The sequence below is a fragment of the Myotis yumanensis genome, unplaced genomic scaffold (assembly GCF_028538775.1).
Source record: "Myotis yumanensis isolate MYYU_CA2020_CCGP unplaced genomic scaffold, mMyoYum1.0.hap1 SCAF_3, whole genome shotgun sequence".
NCBI classification, from domain to species: domain Eukaryota; kingdom Metazoa; phylum Chordata; class Mammalia; order Chiroptera; family Vespertilionidae; genus Myotis; species Myotis yumanensis.
In genome coordinates, this window is record NW_027223754.1 from 137,066,778 (window position 1) to 137,090,892 (window position 24,115).

The following is a 24,115-nucleotide window of genomic DNA, read 5'->3' on the forward strand; positions in this document are numbered from 1 at the left end:
CTAGAATGTTAGGTATAAACCTGGTGTGCTACCTCACACGGCCCTAATTAAACATACAAATCAACCTTTCTCCTCTATCCTATCGTTAGCATCCACTTTGAAATTTTGAGTTGCAAGGGTTCTCATCCACACAGGTTTTGACTTCTATAGTGTGGAGGGTAGAACTTGTTAAATAAATAGTTTCTATACTACATGTTTTATTAACTTCATTGCTAAGGTAAATACATCCACGCCCTCTTTCCATTAGCTGGGCCTGACTAAAAAGCTTCTGCAAAGCGCATACTCGACCATGCGACGCCATGTTCTCCCACTGCTTCAATATGAGCTCTCCGATGCTTCCAGCAGCTTTCCCATTTGTTAAGGTCTTATTTACTTTTTGGTTTGTGTGTTGAGAGTGAAGAGTGAATTTAACTGCCAGAGATTTGTTTGGGTAGTCAGTACAGTCTGTCACCAGTTCACGGAAGAGAATATTTGTCTGTGGCAGGTGGGATATGGATGGGATGGGGTCAATTCTGTAATTCTGAGTTACTATTCCTATTTTTATGAGTAGAGAAAAACAATTTTACTTGACTAACCAGCGTTAAAATTGTCAAAAACACATTTATGACAGTGTTCACTGGTGCCATGAGCCTCTGTACCTGAGTTTTTGAAATGCCAAGATATCAGTTCAAATCACTGTTAAAAAAAAATCAGTCATTCAGATATTTTGTCACCTAACCAATATGATGTGATTTTAACTAAATTAAACGACAAAACTTCTAAATTGTCATTCTTTCACATTGTTATTTTAAGTTCACCACGTTGCCTTCCTCAATCTTAGTGTTTTTAGAAGTAGATGGGAAAATGTTGGCTGGGTTTCTATAAGGTCAGGGAGTATTTAAAATCAGAAGCAATACATAATACAGTTCTCTATAATTTCAAAGTTTCCCGTTTTTTCCAACTGTGTATAAATTCTTAAAAATCTGTGAGAGACAATCCCTTTCCATAATTGCATGTCATCTGTAAATGAGGTTCATTATTATAGTGGATAAAATATTATATTGATTTGTCAGTGTTAAAAAGATACCATAAGGGAAAGGAGGCAACCAACTTCCTATGTTGGCCCCACCAACAATACTGACATGCCAAATAATGATTTCAACAACTGAGTCATTATAAAAGAAAACATCAAAATATGCCTTGCCAACATTTGAGGGACATAAGCGAGGCAAATGTCCTGTGAGGAAAAACAATCAAAAGCCACATTTGTACATTCCTTTTGTATAAATTCTATGACACAGGTGTAAAAAAGAAGAACCTCTTACCCTTTGAGACAGCATGGAGGGACCTGGAGAGTATAATGCTAAGTGAAATAAGCCAGTCAGAGAAACACAAGTATCACATGATTTCACTCATATGTGGAATCGAGTGAACAAAATAAACTGATGAACAAAATAGATCCAGAGACATAGAAACATGGAACAGACTGAGGAATCTCAGAGGGAAGGCAAGGATAGGGGGTTGGTGGAGAGAGTAACTGGGAAACTTACATGCATATATGCATAACCCATGGACACACACAATGGTGTGGTGAAGGCCTGGGAGGGGCAGGTGTGGGGTAGAGGGAATTGACAGGAAAAAGCGGGTGCATCTGTAATACTTTCAACAATAAAGATAAATTTTAAAAAAAGAAAGTGACTGTGAAATAAATAAATGAATAAAGTAAATTCTATGACATATCTATGGTTAATAGGCAAATCCCCCCTAAAGATGTAACTTAAATGGTAATTGTCTCACCAAAAGTAAGTATATAAATAGGTGATGGGAATAGGCCTGATAAATATCTGTTATTCACTGTTATTCATTGGCACTTTTGTGTGACTTTTAATGAATTAAAAAGTTGCACCTTTGGTCGGCTACCTTACATCAGCTTCTCAACACTTTGTTGAGTATTTCCATTTAAGAAAACATAATTTAAATCAAGCACCCCGTAAGGTGTGAGGAGTTGAAGAAGATGAATGTTTCTTCATTTCCTCTGACATTGGAGTCATCTAGAAAATCGCCATATTTTGCATGAAAAGTCTGCCCACGACTGTGAAAGAGAACCAAGCACAAAGGACCACATTGACGCCTAGTAATTTTGGCTCAGAAGAACTGAACTAGCAGATTTCAGATCCAATTTCCTTAAGAACACCTTGAACTTCCACCAAAGTGGCCCAAATGCCCAGCATGATGCTAGGCTTTTAAAGATTAATCGACTGTTCGAATAGATATGATTATTACTTAACAGCTACAGAAGGCCTCACATGTGTTGGGATCTTCAAGGATAATGTGTTCTTAAATGTATAAAAGCTCTCTTAGGACTCTACTTTCTTATGATGAGGACAGAAAATAACATCGGGTTTCCTGAAATGTTTTGGGTATAACAATTTTAATAGAATTTCTGTTAGATTAAGTCTTATTTTTATTTTGAGAAGATGGAAAAGCACAGATATTTTCACCATATATAAAACAACATACAGTCCACTTTTAATTTCTATAAATGAGACTTCCAAGAGATTAAAAAGCTCAAGTCTTATTTTACAAAGACAAAATGAACTCTAGCATTCACTACTGAGAATCCTGGAAAAGCATTTTAATATCCAGTAAGGTTTGGGCACTTTCATAAAAGCTGGCTATGGCATCCATGTTGTAAACATTTCACATGCATCTTAACTGTCACTGTATTAAGCATTTGTGCTAGGAGCTGAGAAAAGGCCAATAAGGCACATTAGTTCATAACTCTCTCCAATTGATCCCAATAGAGAAAAAACAAACCTGATAGGAACTGAGATACTAAATTTCTTATTAGACATAAATATGAATGAAAATGTTAACCATTTAATTCATATAAAGGCTTGAAGGCTGAGAGTTGTCCTGTTAGGTACTGTAAGTACTTCAAGACTCGGTGACAATATTCCTGTTAAATGCCATTGATTCCAGCACAGTTTTTCAATTTTAACTGGCTATCTTTTGCCTGGCTCACTCTGCTGTTACATATTGTGATAAATATGTCAGCAGAGACATATTAAAGTATAATATATATTTAAATAGGTTGATACTTCTCTTTTCATTCTAAAAATAGAACGAAGAATTTTTATTGATATTAAGATCTTGTGCATATGTAATCTCATATTTTGATTAGCTGAGTCAGCCATAAATGCAAGTAAATACTGGAAGTAATCTCCTACAAGCAAGAAATTAAAAGTTCATAGAACCAGAACGATCTTTTGCCAGCACACTAAAATACCTGAAGCGTAAATTTCAATTTCAGGTTATTACAAAATCCAGAGTCAGTTAAAAACAAGATAATATTGTGTTTGCACATAAAGGTCACATATTCCAAGCCATTTTCGGAAATGCTTTCCTTTTACTCAAATACAGTAAATCCTCGATTCTGTGGACCTCTATTTAATGGTCTTCGGATTTAACGGACAATATTTCTGCTCCATATGTCATATGTGAAAATTAAGACCCTGTTAATTTTAAAACACTGTTAACCAAAATTTGCTAATAATCAAGTTAACAGGTTATTTTTTTTGTTATTAATTCACTGTTATTTTTAACAAATTTTAGTAACTAGGCTGTATGTTGAAAAAAAAAAACACTGTAGTAATTTCTCCAACGTAAATAAATATTACATATCTACAACCATAGTCTACAAATTTAAACCCAATAGTCACCACTTGTAAACAATGTTCAGCGAATGATCAGCACATGGTCACACCGCACTGTGAGCGGTAATTGGTTCTGTTGTCACATGGTGTGAGTTTTGCAGCAGTTTTAACACTGCTCATTGATATTCCCATGCCACGCCCCAGATGTGTGCATTTGTTTCCTCAGAGTGACTGGTGAAAGCATGCTTATACTAGTCCTAGTCAGTATACATTTAAAATTACTAGAGGAGAAAATGGCGGAGGCTTAGACGGACGTGTTGGTGCTTCGTCCCGGACCAGATAGGGGCGAGCAGCTGAAACGGGTAACAATCAGCCCGATCAAGCTGGGGAGGTTCAGCTGAGAGACAGTCTGCAGCCAGGAAAGACAGAAAACTCCTAAAAAATGCGGATGGTTAGAGATTGAGGCTGAAACCTCCCTCTGGGCGCCAGCGCAGCGGCGAGACCGCGCCATCTCAGGCAGCGTTTACCAGCATCCAGAGATCGGCTACTAACCCGGAGGCAACGATTCGCAAACAGCGCGACTGCAAGAGCCAAGGGGAGACCTGCACCCCTCCACGGAAAGGTTAGACTTACCTCAAAGGTGCGGTTCGCAGTTCAGGTTGGAGCGAGGAACGCGCGCGCGGGCGCAGGGGGAAATCTGCGTCCGCCAAAATCCGCGCTCTCCAAAATCCGTGCCTATAGAGGCCAGCGTGTCTCGCAAGGGGGGAGGGCTCCCGCAGGGCTGCTGCCAGAAGGTAACACTATAAATGAGCCCATAGTTGGACTGGACAAAAGGGCTGCCTCAGAGTTTCCCTGATAGCCGGCTACTTGTTGTTGCCAGGGGCTTGAGTGCGCGCAGACACTCCACGCGGTTCTGGAGGGTGGAACCCTGCGAGTTCGAACAGCTTCCCAGGCTCTAGTTTACATACTTCCTCTTACTTCTGTGAGTTTGATTGTTGAGCCCAGTGCATGTGAGTGCCCAGTTGGGGTCACTAGCAGAGCTTGTAGGGGAAGATTGATTTTGGGGAGCCTGGGAAACAGAGCTGGGAGTGGCGCCGGGGGAACCACCTCTGGGCGGAGCTGGTTCAGGTACAATAGAGAACTGGTCGGAGAGAACTTATAGCCTCGGAGGTCAACCCAGACACACTGCCACCCAGAGGCAGAGCCACGAACTGACTCCTCTATAAATACAGATAAGGCATTAAGGACTGTGGCTTGCATCAAGGAGGAACAGTGTATCAGAGGGAAAGTCAACATTCTCCTGAATTCCGGGCATGCCAATAAGAAGAGTAGAAGATCTGAAGCACCTGCATTAATGCACATTTTTATTTTTATTTTTTTAAATTACTTTTTCTCCTTTTAACTAAGAAAACATTTTTCTTTTTTTTTTTTTTCTTTTTCTTTTTCTTTTTTCTTTTTCTCCATCACCCGATTTTGCCCTTTCAGCTACTACATTTTTATTTTTAACTAGTATTATTACCGCTACCATTTTACCAGTTTTTAAAGAGTCATCTTATCTTGTCTTTATTTTATTTTGGGACTAATGTTCTCCATTCTATTTTCATCGTTCCTTTAGCAACATTTTTCTCTACCTCAATTTGCCTCTGTGCTAAACAGTCTTCCCCACTTTTTCCCTTTTGCTGTCCTGTTTCTCTTACCCTACTCCAGCTTTAGATCTTCCCTATTCTTTTTACCCTCTGTCAAAATTTAACCCTGCTTAAATATCCTATGTCCAATCCCCTGTTCTAAATCCTTATACACCTTTCCCTTATCTTCCTTCACTATCCATTTTTTTTTCTCTCTCTTCTTCTTCTTTTCTCTCTCTATTGTTTTATCGTTGTTTGCCTGATTGACGAGTATATTGTTTTTCTTTATTTTTTTTCTTTTTTTGATCGTTTGTGAGGTTAGACTGCTTATTCTTTTTATTTTCCTGCCCCCCTCCTCCCCCCCCGCCCCCCTGGTTATTTCTGCGCTTCTCTGTCCCCTTGCGTCGCTTGATATTATTGGTTGTTTGTAGTTTGTATTCATCTCCAGGAATCTGTTGCTGCAATTTGTTGTTATTAGTGGCGGACCTATAGGAGTTTTCTCCTCACATAAATAGTCTCTCCCCCTTTTACACTTCACTCTCTTTTCTCTCTTACTTTTTTTCTTCTTCTTTTTTTTTCTTTTTTTTCTTTTTTTTTCTTTTTTTCCTCCTCTTTTTCCCCTCCCTTTTCCAATCTCATTTTTGCACTCCTTTTTTTTTCTTTCTTTATTTTTTCTCTTCTACCTTTTTCTCTTCTTTCCCCCTTATCTCCCAACTCTCTTAGCTCGGGTGGCCACCTTTATTTGGGGTTAGTAATATCGTAAATACAATAGTGTTCAGTGCCTGGTACGTTGTGCCTTGTTGTGTTGTATTTTGTGCCTCTAAATCAACGCAACAGATTCAAGCAACAGCGGCCTCCTGATCACCACACGCTCTGCCTGGGGAACAGTTGCTGCGTCTGAAGCCTCCCTCCACCAGCCAGAAGAGCCACCACAACTGTGAACAGCACCCATCAGAGGCCCTGCTATCAACAGAGGAGCCGCTGCTACCACAACCGCCCAAGGAGCAACCACAGACCGAGGAGCCACTGCCACCCAGGGAGCAGCCACTGCCACCCAGGGTCCAGCCACTGAACGATTCAACAACTAGTAATGTCAGTGAGATCAAACATGGGTAGACAAAGAAACCCCCAAAGGAAAGAAAAGGAGGACTCGCCAGAAAAGCAGCTAAGTGAGACAGAGATATGCAACATGACGGAAAAAGAATTCAGAATAAGGTTCCTAGAGTACATGCACCGGATGTTCAAGAAGCAAGAAGAAACAGATGAAAAACTCAACTACGTATGCAAGAAGCTAGAAGAAACAGATGAAAAAATCAACAACTTAAGTAAGTCCCAAGAAGAAATGAAGAGCGACTTAGCTGCAATAAAAAACACCATTGAAAGTATCAACAGTAGACTGGGAGAAGCGGAGGACCGAATCAGTGAATTAGAAGACAAGGAAGCAAAACACACTCAAACTGTACTGCAAATGGAGAAAAAAATTAAAAGACAGGAGGAGAGCCTAAGGGAACTTTGGGACAACATGAAACGAAGCAACATACGAATAATAGGGGTGCCAGAACAACAGAAAGATGAACATGGATTAGAAAACCTATTCGAAGAAATAATATCAGAAAACTTCCCTGAGGTGGGGAAGAAAAAAGTCACACAAGCCCAGAGAGTCCCAAACAAGGTGAACCCGAAAAGACCCACACCAAGACACATCATAATTACCATGGCAAATGTTCAGGATAAAGAGAGAATCTTACAGGCTGCAAGAGAGAGGCGGAAAGTAACATACAAGGGATCTCCCATTAGATTATCAAATGATTTCTCAACAGAAACACATCAGGCCAGAAAAGAATGGACGGAAATCTACAAAGTGATGCAAAGCAAAGGACTGAATCCAAGAATACTCTATCCAGCAAGGCTATCATTCAAAATTGAAGGGGAAATAAGAAGCTTCACAGACAAAAAAGGGCTAAGGGAGTTTATCACCACCAAGCCAGCCATGCAAGAAATGCTAAAGGGACTGGTGTAAAAGAAGAAATATCAAGCTCAGAAAGAAAACAGCCACAGACACACACACAAAAGAAATGGCTACAAACAAGTACCTTTCAATAATAACTTTAAATGTAAATGGACTAAATGCTCCAACCAAAAGACATCGAGTGGCTGAATGGATAAAAAAACATGACCCATACATCTGCTGTCTACAAGAGACCCACCTCATTGGAAAGGACTCACACAGACTGAAAGTGAAGGGATGGAAAAATATCTTTCACGCAAATGGAAAGGAAAAGAAAGCTGGGGTAGCAATACTTATATCTGACAAAATACATCTCAAAGTGAAGGCCATAACCAGAGATAAGGAAGGCCACTTCATAATACTAAAGGGATCAATACAACAAGAAGATATAACCCTGGTAAACATATATGCACCCAATGCAGGAGCACCCACATACATAAGAAAACTTCTGGAAGATATCAGGGGAGATATCGACAATAACACAATCATAGTAGGGGACTTTAATACACCATTGACATCACTGGATAAATCCGCTAGACAAACAATCAGCAAAGAAACAGCAATCCTAAATGACTCACTAGATCAGATGGACTTAATTGACATCTTCAGAACACTACACCCCACAGCTGCAGAATATACATTCCTCTCAGGTGCTCATGGGACATATTCAAAAATAGACCACATATTGGGTCACAAGCAAAGTCTCCACAAATTCAAGAAGATTGAGATCATAAAAAGCATCTTCTCAGACCACGATGGCATAATGTTAGAAATAAACTACAATAAAAACAACCCAAAATACTCAAACACTTGGAAGCTGAATAGCATGTTATTAAATATTGATTGGCTTACCGATGACATCAAAGAAGAAATTAAAAACATCCTGGACACTAATGACAATGAAAACACAACAATCCAAAACCTCTGGGACACAATGAAAGCAGTCCTGAGAGGGAAGTTTATAGCTCTACAGGCCTATCTCAAAAAACAAGAAAAAATGGTAGTCAATCATCTAACTCTACAACTCAAAGAATTAGAAAGAGAGCAACAAGAAAACCCCAGAGTGAGCAGAAGGAAGGAGATAATAAAGATTAGAGCAGAAATCAATGACATAGAGACCAAAAAAACAATACAGAAAATCAATGAAACCAAGAGCTGGTTCTTTGAAAGGATAAACAAGATTGACAAACCCCTCGTCAGGCTCACCAAGAAGCAAAGAGAGAGGTCCCAAATAAACCAAATCAGAAATGATAGAGGCGAAATAACAACAGACCCCACAGAAATACAAATGATTGTTAAACAATACTACGGGCAACTCTACTCCAACAAACTAGACAACCTGGAGGAAATGGACAAATTCCTAGAAAAATACAACATTCCAAAACTCAATCAGGAAGAATCTAAAAACCTCAATAGGCCAATAACTATGGAAGAAATTGAAGCAGTCATCAGAAAGCTTCGAGCAAACAAAAGCCCAGGGCCAGACGGCTTCACAGGGGAGTTCTACCAAACATTCAAAGAAGAACTAAAACCTACCCTCCTCAGACTACTACAAAAAATTCAAGAGGAAGGAACACTTCCAAGCTCATTCTATGAAGCCAGCATCACCCTAATACCAAAACCAGGTAAAGACATCACAATGAAAGAGAATTACAGGCCAATATCCCTCATGAACATAGATGCCAAAATCCTCAACAAAATCTTAGCAAATCGGATCCAGCAGTACATCAGAAGGATCATACACCATGACCAAGTAGGATTTATCCCAGAGATGCAAGGATGGTACAACATCCGTAAATCAATAAATGTGATACATCACATAAACAAATTGAAAGAAAAAAACCACATGGTCATATCAATTGATGCAGAAAAAGCATTCGACAAAATCCAACACCCATTTTTGATAAAAACTCTCAGAAAGGTGGGAATAGAAGGATCATACCTCAACATAATAAAAGCCATATATGACAGGCCCACAGCCAACATCATACTCAATGGACAAAAACTAACACCATTTCCCCTAAGAACAGGAACAAGACAGGGATGCCCACTCTCACCACTCCTGTTCAACATAGTACTGGAAGTATTAGCCATTGCAATTAGGCAAGAAGAAGAAATAAAAGGCATCCAAATTGGAAAAGAGGAAGTAAAACTGTCCTTATTTGCAGATGACATGATATTATACATACAAAACCCTAGAGACTCCATCAAAAAGCTACTAGACTTAATACATGAATTTGGCAATGTAGCAGGATACAAAATTAACCCCAAGAAATCTGAGGCATTTCTATACACCAATAGTGAACTTTCAGAAAGAGAGATTAGAAAAACAATCCCATTTACCATCGCACCAAAAAAATTAAGATACCTAGGAATAAACTTAACTAAAGAGGTTAAAGACCTCTACTCAGAAAACTACAGGACGTTGAAAAAAGAGATAGAGGAAGACATAAACAGATGGAAGAACATACCATGTTCTTGGATTGGTAGAATCAACATCATTAAAATGTCCATACTACCCAAAGCAATCTATAAATTCAACGCACTTCCCATTAAAATACCAATGGCCTTCTTCAAAGATCTAGAACGAACTTTCCAAAAATTCATCTGGAATAAAAAAAGACCCTGAATAGCTGCAGCGATCCTGAGAAAGAACAAAGTAGGTGGGATCTCAATGCCAGATATCAAACTGTATTACAAAGCCACTGTTCTCAAAACTGCCTGGTACTGGCACAAGAACAGACATATAGACCAGTGGAATAGAATAGAGAGTCCAGAAATTAGCCCGAACCAATATGCTCAATTAATTTTTGACAAAGGAGGCAAGAACATACAATGGAGCCAAGATAGTCTCTTCAATAAATGGTGTTGGGAAAATTGGACAGATATATGCAAGAAAATGAAACTAGACCACCAACTTACACCATACACAAGAATAAACTCAAAATGGATAAAGGACTTAAATGTACGACAGGAAACCATAAAAATTCTAGAAGAACACAAAGGCAACAAAATCTCAGACTTATGCCAAAACAATTTCTTCACTGATACAGCTCCTAGGGCAGTTGAAACTAAAGAGAAACTGAACAAATGGGACTACATCAAAATAAAAAGCTTCTGCACAGCAAAAGAAACCATCAACAAAACAACAAGAAAACCCACCTCTTGGGAAAACATATTTGCCAACGTCATATCTGATAAGGGCTTAATCTCCAAAATTTATAGGGAACTCATACAACTTAACAAAAAGAAGATAAACAATCCAATCAAAAAATGGGCAAAGGATCTAAATAGACACCTTTCAAAAGAGGACATTCAGAAAGCCAAGAGACATATGAAAACATGCTCAAAGTCACTAATCATCCGAGAGATGCAAATCAAAACAACAATGAGGTACCATCTCACACCTGTCAGAATGGCCACCATCAACAAATCAACAACCGACAAGTGCTGGAGAGGATGTGGAGAAAAAGGAACACTTGTGCACTGCTGGTGGGAATGCAGACTGGTGCAGCCACTATGGAAGGCAGTATGGAGGTTCCTCAAAAAATTGGAAATGGAACTCCCATTTGACCCTGTGATCCCACTTCTAGGAATATATCCCAAGAAACCAGAAACACCAATCAGAAAGGATATATGTAACCAGATGTTCATAGCAGCACAATTCACCATAGCTAAGATCTGGAAACAGCCTAAGTGCCCATCAGTAGATGAATGGATTAGAAAACTGTGGTACATCTACACGATGGAATACTATGCTGCTGTTAAAAAGAAGGAACTCCTACCATTTGCAACATCATGGATGGAACTGGAGAGCATTATGCTAAGTGAAACAAGCCAGTCAATGAAGGAAAAATACCACATGATCTCACTCATTCATGGATAATAAAGACCATTACAAACTTTTGAACAATAATAGATACAGAGGCAGAGCTGCCTCAAACTGATTGTCAAACTGCAGTGGGAAGGCCAGAGAGAGTTGGGGGGCAGGAGGGAGGGGAGTAAGCGTTCAACCGAAGGACTTGTATGCATGCATATAAGCATAACTAATGGACATAAGACACTGGGGGGTAAGGGAGGGTAGGGGTTTGTCAAGGGCGGGGGGGAAAAAAGGACACTTATGTAATACCCTTTGTAATACTTTAAGCGAAAAAAAAAAATAAAAATAAAAAAAAAATAAAATTACTATAATGCATATAGGAAACTTTCCTGTGGAATTAAACTATTCATACACACTTAATTTTAATTACACAAATGTGTCTACATAAGTAAAAACAGGTAAACTAACTCATCTATCAATTTTTTTAACATATGCATTCAGAAAACCTACTCTATTATATAACGGATTTTGGCTTTAATGGACACCCCCTTGCCAGAATTAGTCCATTATATGGAGCTTTCACTGTAATTTCTCATTGTCACTTTTTTAAAAAATCACTTGACAAGAAGTAAGCTATTAAATTTAGGCTGAAGATAAGTATGTCCTTTAAATAAGGTGATCATCTTTTAACCAAAGGAAGGGAACTAAGCTTGGAATCTGCATACTCTGACCCCACTGCATTTTAATCACACTACTTTAGATATTTGCTTTCATTTAAACTGCAGTTTGCCCCACTCTGTCTAAACTACCCTCGGTTTGGTTCTAGAGAAGACAGAATAAAGACGTTCCACCTTATCACTTCCACTAATTGTAATGAAAAAAACTCTGGGGTAAGTTACAGATCAGAAAACTCTATCCAAACATGAGAGACGGCCTGATAGTGAGTCTCCTGTTTTGTTCAGTGGTTTACTGGTTGCTTGGTTGGCTTGGAGGGTTTTACATTTTTGTGTTTTTTGTGGTTTGTTTGTTGGTGGGGTTTGCCTCCAATATATTGTGGCCTGAGTGCTAGAGTAACCCCAAATGTGCCAATGAATACAGACAAAAAAGCCCAAGAAATGCATACTGTGTCTAGCCAGGGGTCCAGGAAAAAGAAGCAGAGATGCTGGGACACATAATCTTTTTACTTTTATCCTCCCTACTCCCAATGAACACCAGCAAAGAAGCAGCACCCTCTTTCTCCCTACAGAACTGGAGCAAGTATATTGTCTCCACACACCCTGCACCTAGAGAGCCTGGGGAGATTCAGTGCCACTTGCCTCCCACCAGCAGCCAGCCAGTCCCTGGGAGCGGATCCCTGCTGACTTGCCTTGCTCTATACCAGGTGAGTGCTAGCAAGGACGCAGAGTCCCTCTCTCCCCAGGGCCACTGTACAGAGAGACCTTGCAGGACTGAGCACAAAAGCCCCAGCTCTCTTTACAAAAGAGCAGAAACAGGAGCCTTGGGAATCAAAGACTGAGGAATAGATCGTGTAGAGGCAGGAAGCTAGAGAAAAGGATATTTTATTGTAACCATGCAGAAACTTCATTTCTTTAATAGGATCTTTTCTCCTATCTTGCCTTTTAACTCAAAGTGGCCTCATCCAGGATCCTGACTTAGCTTCTTCCTTCTCCTGCAGGACCACTCCCTTCCTCATTAAGCCCTCAGGACAATGAGACCCTGGTCAGCATTAAACAATCTTAGGAACAAAGCCTTGGGCTATTGACCACAGAGAAAGTTTCAATCAAACTAAAGGTAACAGCTAGGCCTCACTTGTGTCTCAGCTCCAGACCCAGAAATGTGGAATGACCACATTCCTACAAAACCAGATGGAGCTACCCATGGCTGAGATCAGGACTAGATGCACTGATCAGCTACCCCCTACCCTAGCAACAATCAAACAGTAGAGACCATGCCCTGACCATGACCCTAACTCCCTTAGTCACCATGATTAATGCTTTTCCCCTATATAACCATCCCATGGAAGCCATCAAAAGAGGTCTTTGAGCATGAGCTCACCTGTGACTCTAGGTATGGCACCATTTCCTTAAAGATAAAACTTTACTTTCTTGGCTGCAAACTCCTGTTCACACTTGCTCGGGCTTTGATTTGCACAGGCGAGCAACCCCCTTCAGTTCAGTAACAGATTCAGCACAGAGAAGATTCTGAACACTTAACTTTCAGATTGACCTTTGAAAGAGACACATATGAGATGAACTAGAGTAGCACTGCAAAGGCTTTGAAAACTAAACTGATGTTGAAAGCACAGTCCACAGAAAGTGGGTAAGGAGAAGGGTCTGATCTTGACCACCTGCTAAAATAAAAAATCATAAGAACACAAATCCAGATGGTTTAAACAGAATCCAGAATATCATAATGTAATATTCAAAATATCCAGGATAAAATCTAAAATTACTGGACATTAAAAAAATGAGGAGAAATTAATAATTAAAAATATAGAAAAAAATTAAAAACAAAGAAAAAGAAAAAAAAAAACGAGGAAAAACAAAATACCGCTTAAGAAAAAAGACAAGATGACCCAAATATTAGAATCACCAGACAAATATTTTAATGCAGCTTTTACAACTGTGGGGGAATAAAACTTGCATGAATTTCTCCTGTAAAAAACTGTAGTCTCCCGAGAATTTTAAAATACCATGAGAATTAGAGTTGCAGATATTCGTCTAGTTAATTGCCCTGATCTAACAGGATAATACCATTTTTCTAGTTTCCCTGAGAGGGCCAAATGATTATGGCTTAATCCCTAGGTTAAACTTCCAAGGTGCAAGGGAGACTGACTCACTCTTTTCCTAGATATTTACATGTCAAAAAGATGAAGCCTCAGAAGCATTTCTAGGTTGCAAAGGTTGAAGACAAGGGGTTATTTTGCTCCAGGAGAGGTTTTATTTACATATCAAAGAGTTGAAGTTTGGATTCAGGCCCTTAGATTTCCAAGAAGACGCTTCCAGGAGGGTGAAAGGTAGCTGCCTCCTTCCTCTTTATAAGCAGAGAAAAATCGTTCTCCTTATTTCTCATCTAGGGAGTGTCTGGCTACTCATGTAGGGACATTTCCCATCAGCTCTCATGGGTCACCTAGGATTAAGATCTGCGGTAAGAAGATAATGATACACTTATTATTAAGAAATCTGTCTTTTATCCAGAGCATATCTTTGCACATTCAGGATAAAAGTAACAAATGGCCCAAGAAGTATGGGCAAACACTTTTAGAATAAATGGAAACAAAATTTCTTAGGAAAAAAAACAGAAGTTACAGAAAGAACCAAATGACTTAAAAGAAGAGAGAAAAGCTGATATGGGGGAAGTGAAAAGAGAAAAGGCAAAACAAACAAACAAAAACAGCTAATAACTAGTAGACATAAATATATCAATAATTAATTAAAATGTAAATGATCTAAAGACACCAATTAAAAGATAAATACTACAAGATTGGATAAAGATAAAAACAAGATCCAACTATTTCATATCTACAAGAAATCCATAGGAAGCTTAATTATCCAGACAGATTAAAAATGAAAGAATGGAAAAAGATATATGACAATATTCTATAAATATTATCCATAAAAGATAAAGTTGCTATATAATTATCAAACAAAACTAACTTCCGAACAATTAATATTACCCTTTTTAAATCAATATACAAAAACAATAACGCATTGCAACTAAGTGAGGTTTATCCCAGCAATGAAAGGCTGAACAGTTGAAAATTAATTAATATAATTCACCATGTTAACAGGATTAAAAATAAAAGCTGCACACTCATATCTATACAGGCACATAAAGCATTTGACAAAATTCAACATTCATTTAAGATTTTTTAAAAATTCAGCAAATTAGTAATGGAAGGGAACTTTCTCATTTGATAAAGGTCATTTATTATAGAAAAACCTATAGGTTATAACATTCTTAATGTCAAGACACTAAATTATTTTACCCTATGATAATGAATAAAACAAGGCTGTATGCTTTCACTACTCTTATTTATTATCATATGGAAGTTCTAGCCTTTTCAAGAAAGGAAGAAAAATAAAAGACATTCAGATTGGAAAGAAAACACTAAAACCATTTCTATTCACAGACATTAATGTCCACACAGGACATTAAAAGGAATCTACAAAACAAAAACAACCTAAAGTAATGAGTTTAATAAGATCACAGGATATATATCAGTTTATAAAATCAATAGTGTTTTTATGGACTAGCTATGAAAATTTGAAAACCCCCCAAAATTTTAATTTACAATAGCTAAAAATATTAAGTACATAGGTATAAATCTAACATACTATGATTCGACTCTGTAAATTAAAAGTGCAAAATGTTGATAAAACCTATCAAAAATACCTAAATAAATGGAGAGACATACAAAGTTTATGAATTGGAAGATTCAGTGTAGTTAAAATAACAATTTTTCCCAAATCAATCTATATAGACTTAACATAATCCTAATCAAAATTCATGCAGGAATTATTGTAACAATCCAAAAGCTCATTCTAAAGTATATATAGAAAAAAAAAAAAAAGAAAGCCAGAACACCCAAAACATTTGTGAAGAAAAAGCAAATGTGGATATTATTCAACTTTAATAAGACATTCTTTAAAGCTACAGTCTGAATACAAAATAGTATTGATGATAAAGATAAACACATAAATCAATTAAACAGAAGAGATACTCTAAAAATAGGCCCACTCAAATATTGTCATCTGATTTTTGACAAAGATGCAAGGGCAATTCAACAGAGAAAGGCCAGTCTTTGCAACACATGATGCTTGGAATAACTGACATCCATATTTAAAAAACATAATCCTCCATGTACGTCATGCATCATACACAAAAAAATTCCTAAAAACATAAATGTAAACTAATATAAAATGCAAATCCATAAAACTAAATGTAAAACTATACAACTCTTAGGTGAAAACAAAGGAAAAACTATTTATGATATTGGGTTAGAAAATCATTCTTAGATGCAACATCAAAATCAAAATCTATAAAGAAAAAAATTGGTGAATTAGATCATCTATATAATAAAAGCCTAAGTGACCATTAAGGCGGAATGACCGGAATGACTGGTTGCTATGATGTGCACTGACCACCAGGGGCAGGTGCTCAACGCAGGAGCTGCCCCCTCATGGTCAGTGCGCTCCCACAGGGGGACCGGCTGCTCAGCCAGAAGCCAGGCTCCCAGCTGGCGAGCGCAGCGGCAGTGGTGGGAGCCTCTCCCGCCTCCGTGGCAGCACTAAGGAGCAGCCAGCCAAGCTGTAAGGAGCCTGCCACTTAGGAGCAGCAAGCCAAGTGGTAAAGAGCAAGCAGGCAGGCAGTAAGGAATGAGGGATCCAGGACATCCCCCGTGGGGTCCCGGGCTGCGAGATGGCACAGGCCCGGCTGAGGGACCTCCCCACTTCCCCAGGGCACGAATTTCATGCACCAGGCTTCTAGTATCAATATAAAAGGCACATTTGCTCTGTTAAGAACACTTTCAATAGAATAAAAAGACCAGTCACAGACTGGAAGAAAATATTTGCACATCTCATATCAAGGAACTTGTATCCAGAATATTTAAAGAACTCTCAGAACTTAACAATAATAAAACAACCCAATTTTTAAAAAATGGGTGGAAGATTTTAACAAATATTTCAACAAAAAAGATATAAGGATGGCAAATAAGCATATGAAAAGATGTCCAACGTATTAGCCATTATGGACCAAGAAATTAAAAGCACAATAAGATACTCTTACATGTCTATTCAAATGGTGAAAATAAAAAATAATGACAAATACAAGTGTTTATGAAGATGGGGAGAAAGAGGAACCCTGGCAATGCTGGTGGGAATGTAAAATGACATGACCATGCTGAAACCGGTTTGGCTCAGTGGATAGAGTGTCAGCCTGCGGACTGAAAGGTCCCAGGTTCGATTCCGATCAAGGGCATGTACCTAGGCTGTGGGCACATCCCCAGTAGGAGATGTGCAGGAGGCAGCTGATCGATGTTTCTCTCTCATTGATGTTTCTAACTCTCTATCTCTCTCCCTTCCTCTCTGTAAAAAATCAATAAAATGTATTTAAAAAAAAAATGACATGGCCATTTTAGAAAACAGTTTAGCAATTTTTTTTAAACCTAAACATACACTTACCATATAACCTAGTAAACTATAGGTATTTATCATAAACCAGAGGCCCAGGGCACAGATTCATGTACCAGTAGGGTCCCTCAGCCTGACTTGAGCCCTCTCTCACAATCTGGGACCTCTCGGGGGGATATCGGAAACCAGCAGTCTGATAACCCCCGAGGGATGTAGTAGTGCTCGAAGTGGCAGGGGAGGAGCCAGAGCTGGGGCATGGTGCCGCGCCACTCCTACTCATCCCAGCCCCACTTGGCCCGTTGCCTCTGCCTGCCGCCCGTTGGTCAACTGAGTGGCACTCCCACTATGGGAGCACACTGACCACCAGGGGGCATCTCCTGCATTGAGTGTCTGTCCCTGGTGGTCAGTGCGCATCATAGCGACCAGTCGTTTTGTTGTTCGGTCGTTTGGTCACTTAAGCTTTTATATATATATACTAGAGGCCCAGTGCACAAAATTTATGCATGGCAAGGAAGGTCCCTCAGCCCGGCCTGCACCCTCTCCAATCTGGGACCCCTCAGGGGATGTCTGATTGCCGGTTTAGGCCCAATCCCACAGGCATCAGGCCTAAACCGGCAGTCAGACATCCCTCTTGCAACCCAGGACCGCTGGCTCCTAACCACTCACCTGCCTGCCTGCCTGATTACCCCTAACCCCTCTGCCTGCCTGCCTGATGCCCCTAACGACTCTCCCCTGCCGGCTTGATTGCCCCTAACTGCTCTGCCTGCCTGCCTGCCTAACCGTCTCTGCCCCCGCCACCGTGGCTTTGTCCAGAAGGACGTCCAGTCTATCCGGTCTAATTAGCATATTAGCCTTTTATTAGTATAGATAAGTAAAAAGTAATTTTTGTACAAAAAAACCTATACTTGAATATATATACCAGCATTATTTTTAATTGCCTCAAGCTAGAAACAATCCAAATATCCCTTACTGGGTGAATGAGTACATAAACTGGTTGGCACAGCCATATGATGGAATACTGCACAGCAATATGAAAGGACAGATTACTGATATACACAATTACTGGGATGGACCTCAAATGTATTTTCCTAAATTAAATAACCCAGTTTCAAAAGGTTACATACTGTGTTATTTCTTTATAGGACAGTCTAGAGAATGCATAAACAATGAAACAAAAAATTCAATGGGTACCAGGCAGGGGTTAGAAATAGAGAGGGTCAGAGTAGGAAAACGACATAGGGAAATTCTTTGATAGTGTTGAAATTTTTCTGTATCCCTTCTATGGTGGTGGTTACAAGAATATATACAAGTAAAAAAAACCTCATATTATTATGCAACAAAAAGTGGATTTTACTCTATGTAAAGGTGAAAAATTAAAAACATTTAAAAAAATCTCTTCTGGGTACTTTGTGTAACTTATATTGGCAGAAAATTCTCATGATTTAAGAGTATAATAAAATGTTGAAATTTGCACCACTTTAAGACTAAGCACAAACCTGGTTATGAAGCAGGAGAAACATCAAGAAGCTAGAAGCAATCAAAGAGCAAGTATCAAAAAACAAGTGTATATAGACTGCCCCATAAATAATATAAATAAAGATTCGTACTGTCACTCAGACAGGAGTGGGGGTGCGTATGGAGAACATGAAAAACCACAGGAGAGGAAGTAGGGTGAGATAATAGAGTAACCTAGCCTCTGCTACAAATGAAGGGTGTGGTGATTTTCCAGGTTGAATAATTTAAACTCAATACTGACTTTGGCTCAGCTCTGTTCCTAAACATTACCCAGCAAAGAAGACCAACATTCATCAATACCTCTTCAATGGCACCTGCAGAAATCCTGTGACCTGCAACATTTATCACGTCATCAACTCGTGACATAACATACAAATAACCTTCTTCATCCATGTAACCAGCATCCATGGTGTCATAATATCCCTGAAAATCAGAATAAATAATCTCCAATTAACATATACTATTGGGTAAAATAATCATTTTTAAGGCTGATATAATATATAAAATGTCACAAAATTAATTTATTGTATGCATTTGACTTTTTTCAAATGCCTATGAAATTAAATTACTTTTGGTTGTTGAAAGCTTAATAGAAACTCTTTGCTCCACTAATAACCAGGAATAAATTAAAATGTTCTTATATGTGTTTGAGTTAAGCTTTTGAACTTAGAGTTGTAAAGCTTATGAACCAAATTTCTCTTTTTAAAGTGAAAAGTCATAGCTCAGTATTTCCAATTTGGTATTGCCAAGTAATTCTTTGGCAGATTTATTCTCTAATTGTGCTAATAATTAAAAGCTTTAAATCTCTCCATGAATAATTATAAAACAGAGCACAGTTTATTAACATGGATTAGGATTGAAATCTCGCTTCAGTGAAACATAGTAAAGTAGTCAGAAGGAAATTAAATTTTTAATCAACTCAAGGGAGCAGTACATCCTCACTGGTCCAGAAGTCATGTAGAATGAAGAGTCAAGAAGAATACGTATAAAGAAATAAATATTATGTCGCTAATGCCTCTGAGTTATCTTGATACCTATGTTTGTGAGCATGGGCTTTGGAACTGATCCCAGTGAGTCACTATTTGTGTTTCTTAATCTTTCTCACACTCTGTATGCTCATCTTATAAGGCTTTTGTGAGGCACAGAGGAGATGGTGCGTGTAAAGAGGACAGACCCTGGCGCATCATGAGTCCTCAATAATTGGCACTAATTGCAAAAATGACTGCAATTACTATTAGAGAGGGAATCTGTAGAATTAGGTCAAGAGCAGGTACTCTGGAGCCAGATTACATGGGTTCAAATGTAAGCTCTGTTACTTCTAAGCTATGGTCAAGTTACTCAGTCCTCTGTGCTGTTATTAACCCCTTACATGAGAGACTTGAGATCAGGATAACAAGACAGGGTCCAGACTCACTACCCATAGTTTAAACATAAACTGGGACATTGAAAAAGCTTTCAGTGTTAAAGGTGAGCATGTTAAAACCACATGCACAGAGTATTTGCTTTTGGCAGGTTGGAATTAACCATACCAGTATTCTGATGACTGGACTGATCTACTGGACTGACTGATACTCACAGATCTTCCTCGCCACAGTCCCTCAGGGGTATGTTTAATCTTGGCTACTGAGGCCATTTGCCTGTGAGGTCTCTTTCTAAAGGAAGCTATTTTAATTTCTGTCATTTGTCTGGTTGATTAGGTTAGCTGTCCTTCACTCACAAACAAAAAAGATAGAATGCTAAATACCTAGATTCACCTTTTCCTTTTAATGAAATTGTGAATATTCTCTTTACCTAGTGCATCGTGAGGACCACGTATCTCTCTCAAGGAAGGAAAGAGAAATGAGATGACAGCAAAAAGATGACTGTGGGACCTGAAGTGTATTATCAATAAAGTTCTGTTATAGACATAAAACACATGACTGTGGCACAGAGGAACAGGTACATTGTAAAACAGAAAACAGGAAGACACTTTCTGTTATCCAGGTCACTGGGTGCTGGTTGTTGAGAACACTGTCTTTATCCTGTATCTGTATTTTTAAATGTGATTTTAAAATAAAGAACTCAGGGAACACACAGAAAAGAATGTCAAAAATACGAAAAGAGATGGAAAGATACAACTTCTGACAAGTCAATTGTTTTTTGCTCAATAACCAGGAGCAGAAGGGGTCTTAAATGATAGTGTACAATTCTGATCAGGTGCTTTCAATCTCTGACGGAGTCCAATGGAGGAAATAATATACTAGTAGAGAGCCCAAATAAGTTTTACTCTCACAAAAACTTTTCTGATACTGAGGGCTGTTAAATTGCAGGAGAAGTTTCTAAAACAAACTGAGAAAATTTATGTCCGGAGAGTAATAAAAATAAATATAAAAATGACTTCCTTATGTAGTTTGGGCATTATTATCCCTGAAATCTGGAAACTGGTCCAGACATCTTTTCAAGGTTGCTTTGTCATCTACATTCTTAGGAGCAAGTTGCCAAGAACTATAGAGAAGTCTATAAGAAGATTAAAGGAAAGTATAATAAAGTTCTTACAGGAAATTTTTCAAAGTATAAGTGCTTGAACGCTTCCTGATTCTTCCAGAGTCCTGAAAAAGCCCCAGGTGGTAATGGCAACCTTATATAAAAACAGAGCAGTTAGAATTATTATAAAAGCAGTAAAAGAGGAAAGGGTTGATTAGAACTAATAATGTTCTAGTGTGATGGACAATTACAATTCAAGTCCTATAAGTAAGACGGAACCCTTAAATCTGCTGGATAGATCATGTCTAATTGAAGCTGAAGTAGTTGACCTCTACATAGCAGAGTCATTGAGGGATGACTGTGGTTTCTGGGAAGGGCACACGAGGTGCACACATTTGGCATTTGAGTCATTATTAGCAGCAACCATTGTTTCAAAAAAAAAGTATAACATTTATTTAAAAAGCCAAAATGCATCACTAAATTACTTTTTAAGAAAAATATCCTTCTACCATGGTCAAATCAATTCACTTTTTTAGGTATTTTGAATGCTCCAATTAAACATCCCATGAATAATCTTGTTCACAAGCAATGTGCCTCCCCCATCTGTGAATTCTCTCTTACTCCTCCCTCTTCAATTATTTCCTTTCATGACCATACAAACCTATGTGATATCTCACTCCTAAGAATAAAATAGAAGGTAGTAAACATCTCTTTCTTCCAATCAGTTTCCTCTTGATATCATTGTAATTAGTTAGTTATTAAATAGGAAAGGAGCAAAAGGAAGGCCAAACATTATAGGGCAGCTTCACCAAAAAGCTGCAATTTCACACTCCCCAGGGAGCCACAGGCCCATTCCTACAGATCTCTGGGAGAAAGGGTCCCACAAAGGGGAGGTGAGTGTGGAGAGCGGCTACAGTGTTTGGACAGGTTCAAGCCTTGGACTAATGAGAGGGCACAGTCCTCTCATGACCACATGCAAGTCCTAGCTTAGAGGGCAAAGCCCTCCCAGCACAATTATAGCCAAAAGCTATAGTGGTAAGCTTGACCCTATGGTCCAAACCTGTGGTCCCACGTGGCTGAGTAATATGGGCTTGATAGAGTTCAGGTGCATGTAATTGAGTAGATTCGAAACCCAGGAGAATGTTGTCAACATCTTGACCACGCCCTTATTTTGCCTCGTGGAATCTGGCTATAAAATACAGACACGGCTTTCAGGCTGTGGTGCTGTAGCTAGCTCTCCATCAGAGAGGACAGCATCCCACCCAGACCCAGCTTATTTCTCTTGCCTGTCTTTTCTCAATCCTTCACCACCCCCTCTCAGGCTCACCAAACCTGGCTGAGATGTCTCGGCACATATGGCACCCAACGTGGGGCTGAGTATGCCATGGCCATGCCGGCTCACCACAGGTGAGTGCAAGCACAGTGAGTCAGGTGACATAGGGAAGATGAGTGTCAGTCAAACCTTGGAACAGAGATCATTGGCTAGAGGGGTCAGGGTCACTACAAGCCCATGAAAATTTAGGAATATATAATCCCTAGACCAGCGGTTCTCAACCTGTGGGTCTCGACCCCTTTGGGTGTCGAACGACCCTTTCACAGGGGTCTCCTAAGACTATTGGAAAACACATATATAATTACATATTCTTTTTGTGATTAATCACTATGCTTTAATTATGCTCAATTTGTAACAATGAAAATACATCCTGCATATCAGATATTTACATTACGATTCATAACAGTAGCAAAATTACAGTTATGAAGTAGCAACGAAAATAATTTTATGGTTGGGGGTCACCACAACATGAGGAACTGTATTAAAGGGTCGAGGCATTAGGAAGGCTAAGAACCACTGACCTAGACAAAGAAATTTGTTCTCTTGTGTGGCTCCTGTGGCTTCTTGGCTCCTGGCTCACCACTCTGTTAGCTGTCTGGTTACTGTGGTTTTGCTCTGCCTGTGTTCCCCTATGGCCACATGGCCCTGCAGACCCCACATGCAATGGACTGATGAACTCCAGTGGGGAACACACACTAAGCTAGCCTGATACTGGACTGGATGTGTGCTCCAACATGGAGCAGAAACTCTGGACCCTGGCTGTGATTCTAGCTCTGCTGAAGCCACAGCTGCACTTCTTCTATGATGGGACTGAGGGAAATGGGACCTGGGAATTCAGGGGTGTAATTCCACAGAAATAAAGCTTTCTATCACCCTCCCATGGAGGCCTCCAGAAATTCTTAGTCCAGCAGCATCCTAAGAACCCCACTTCCATCAATAACACTCTTATATTTCCTTCTTTCCTCCATATGACCAAACAGGTGTTATACGAATAGCAAGGGCTTAATATCTATCTATCTATCTATCTATCTATCTATCTATCTATCTATCATCTACGTACCATCTATCTATAAATAAATTAATAGATTCTTATATCAGTTCCCTATAGGAAGTGCCACCTAACAAAAATAATCACCTAATGTGTTTTCTGGATACAAAAACATTTTAGATGTTGTATAGTTTGGAAGTTTAGATACTGTAAAACTTAAGGATTTTCAAAAACCTATCCTCCTGTATTCACACAATAAAAATACTAAGTGAAACAGTTACTTCACAGGGCTGAACATGAAGTAGACATGGCTATTGCCCACATGAAGCAACTTCATGCACCCTTCACCCCAACCTTAGAAATGGGAAGTGCTGAATTGTAATCTCACTTTCTGTCAGGCAAAAAATGAGATCAGGTTACAAGTGGGATCCAGCTGCAACTGCCCATTTCCACCAACTCCAGCCTCCCAATAGGTCCTCCCTTGTTAGATCTACTTTTTGTAATATTTTAAAATGTATGTGAAAGCATTTTGTAATCTGTTTTAAAAAAAAACTACAGAGATGTTGCTATATTCTTGCTGTTGCCTTTGTTTCT

General features: G+C 39.0%; 1 protein-coding gene across 2 annotated transcripts in view; it reads right to left on the reverse strand.

The window, feature by feature from the left end:
• The window catches only part of ACSS3 (acyl-CoA synthetase short chain family member 3), a 160,059-nt gene that overhangs the window by 5,087 nt on the left and 130,857 nt on the right, over window positions 1–24,115 (reverse strand). For both annotated transcript variants that reach the window (XM_070409656.1, XM_070409657.1), the window contains exons 12-13: window positions 21,273–21,354; window positions 19,038–19,160 (exon numbers count right to left, since the gene is read on the reverse strand). In XM_070409656.1, coding sequence (XP_070265757.1) covers window positions 19,038–19,160; window positions 21,273–21,354 — 205 coding nt within the window. The remainder of the gene's footprint in view (window positions 1–19,037; window positions 19,161–21,272; window positions 21,355–24,115) is intronic.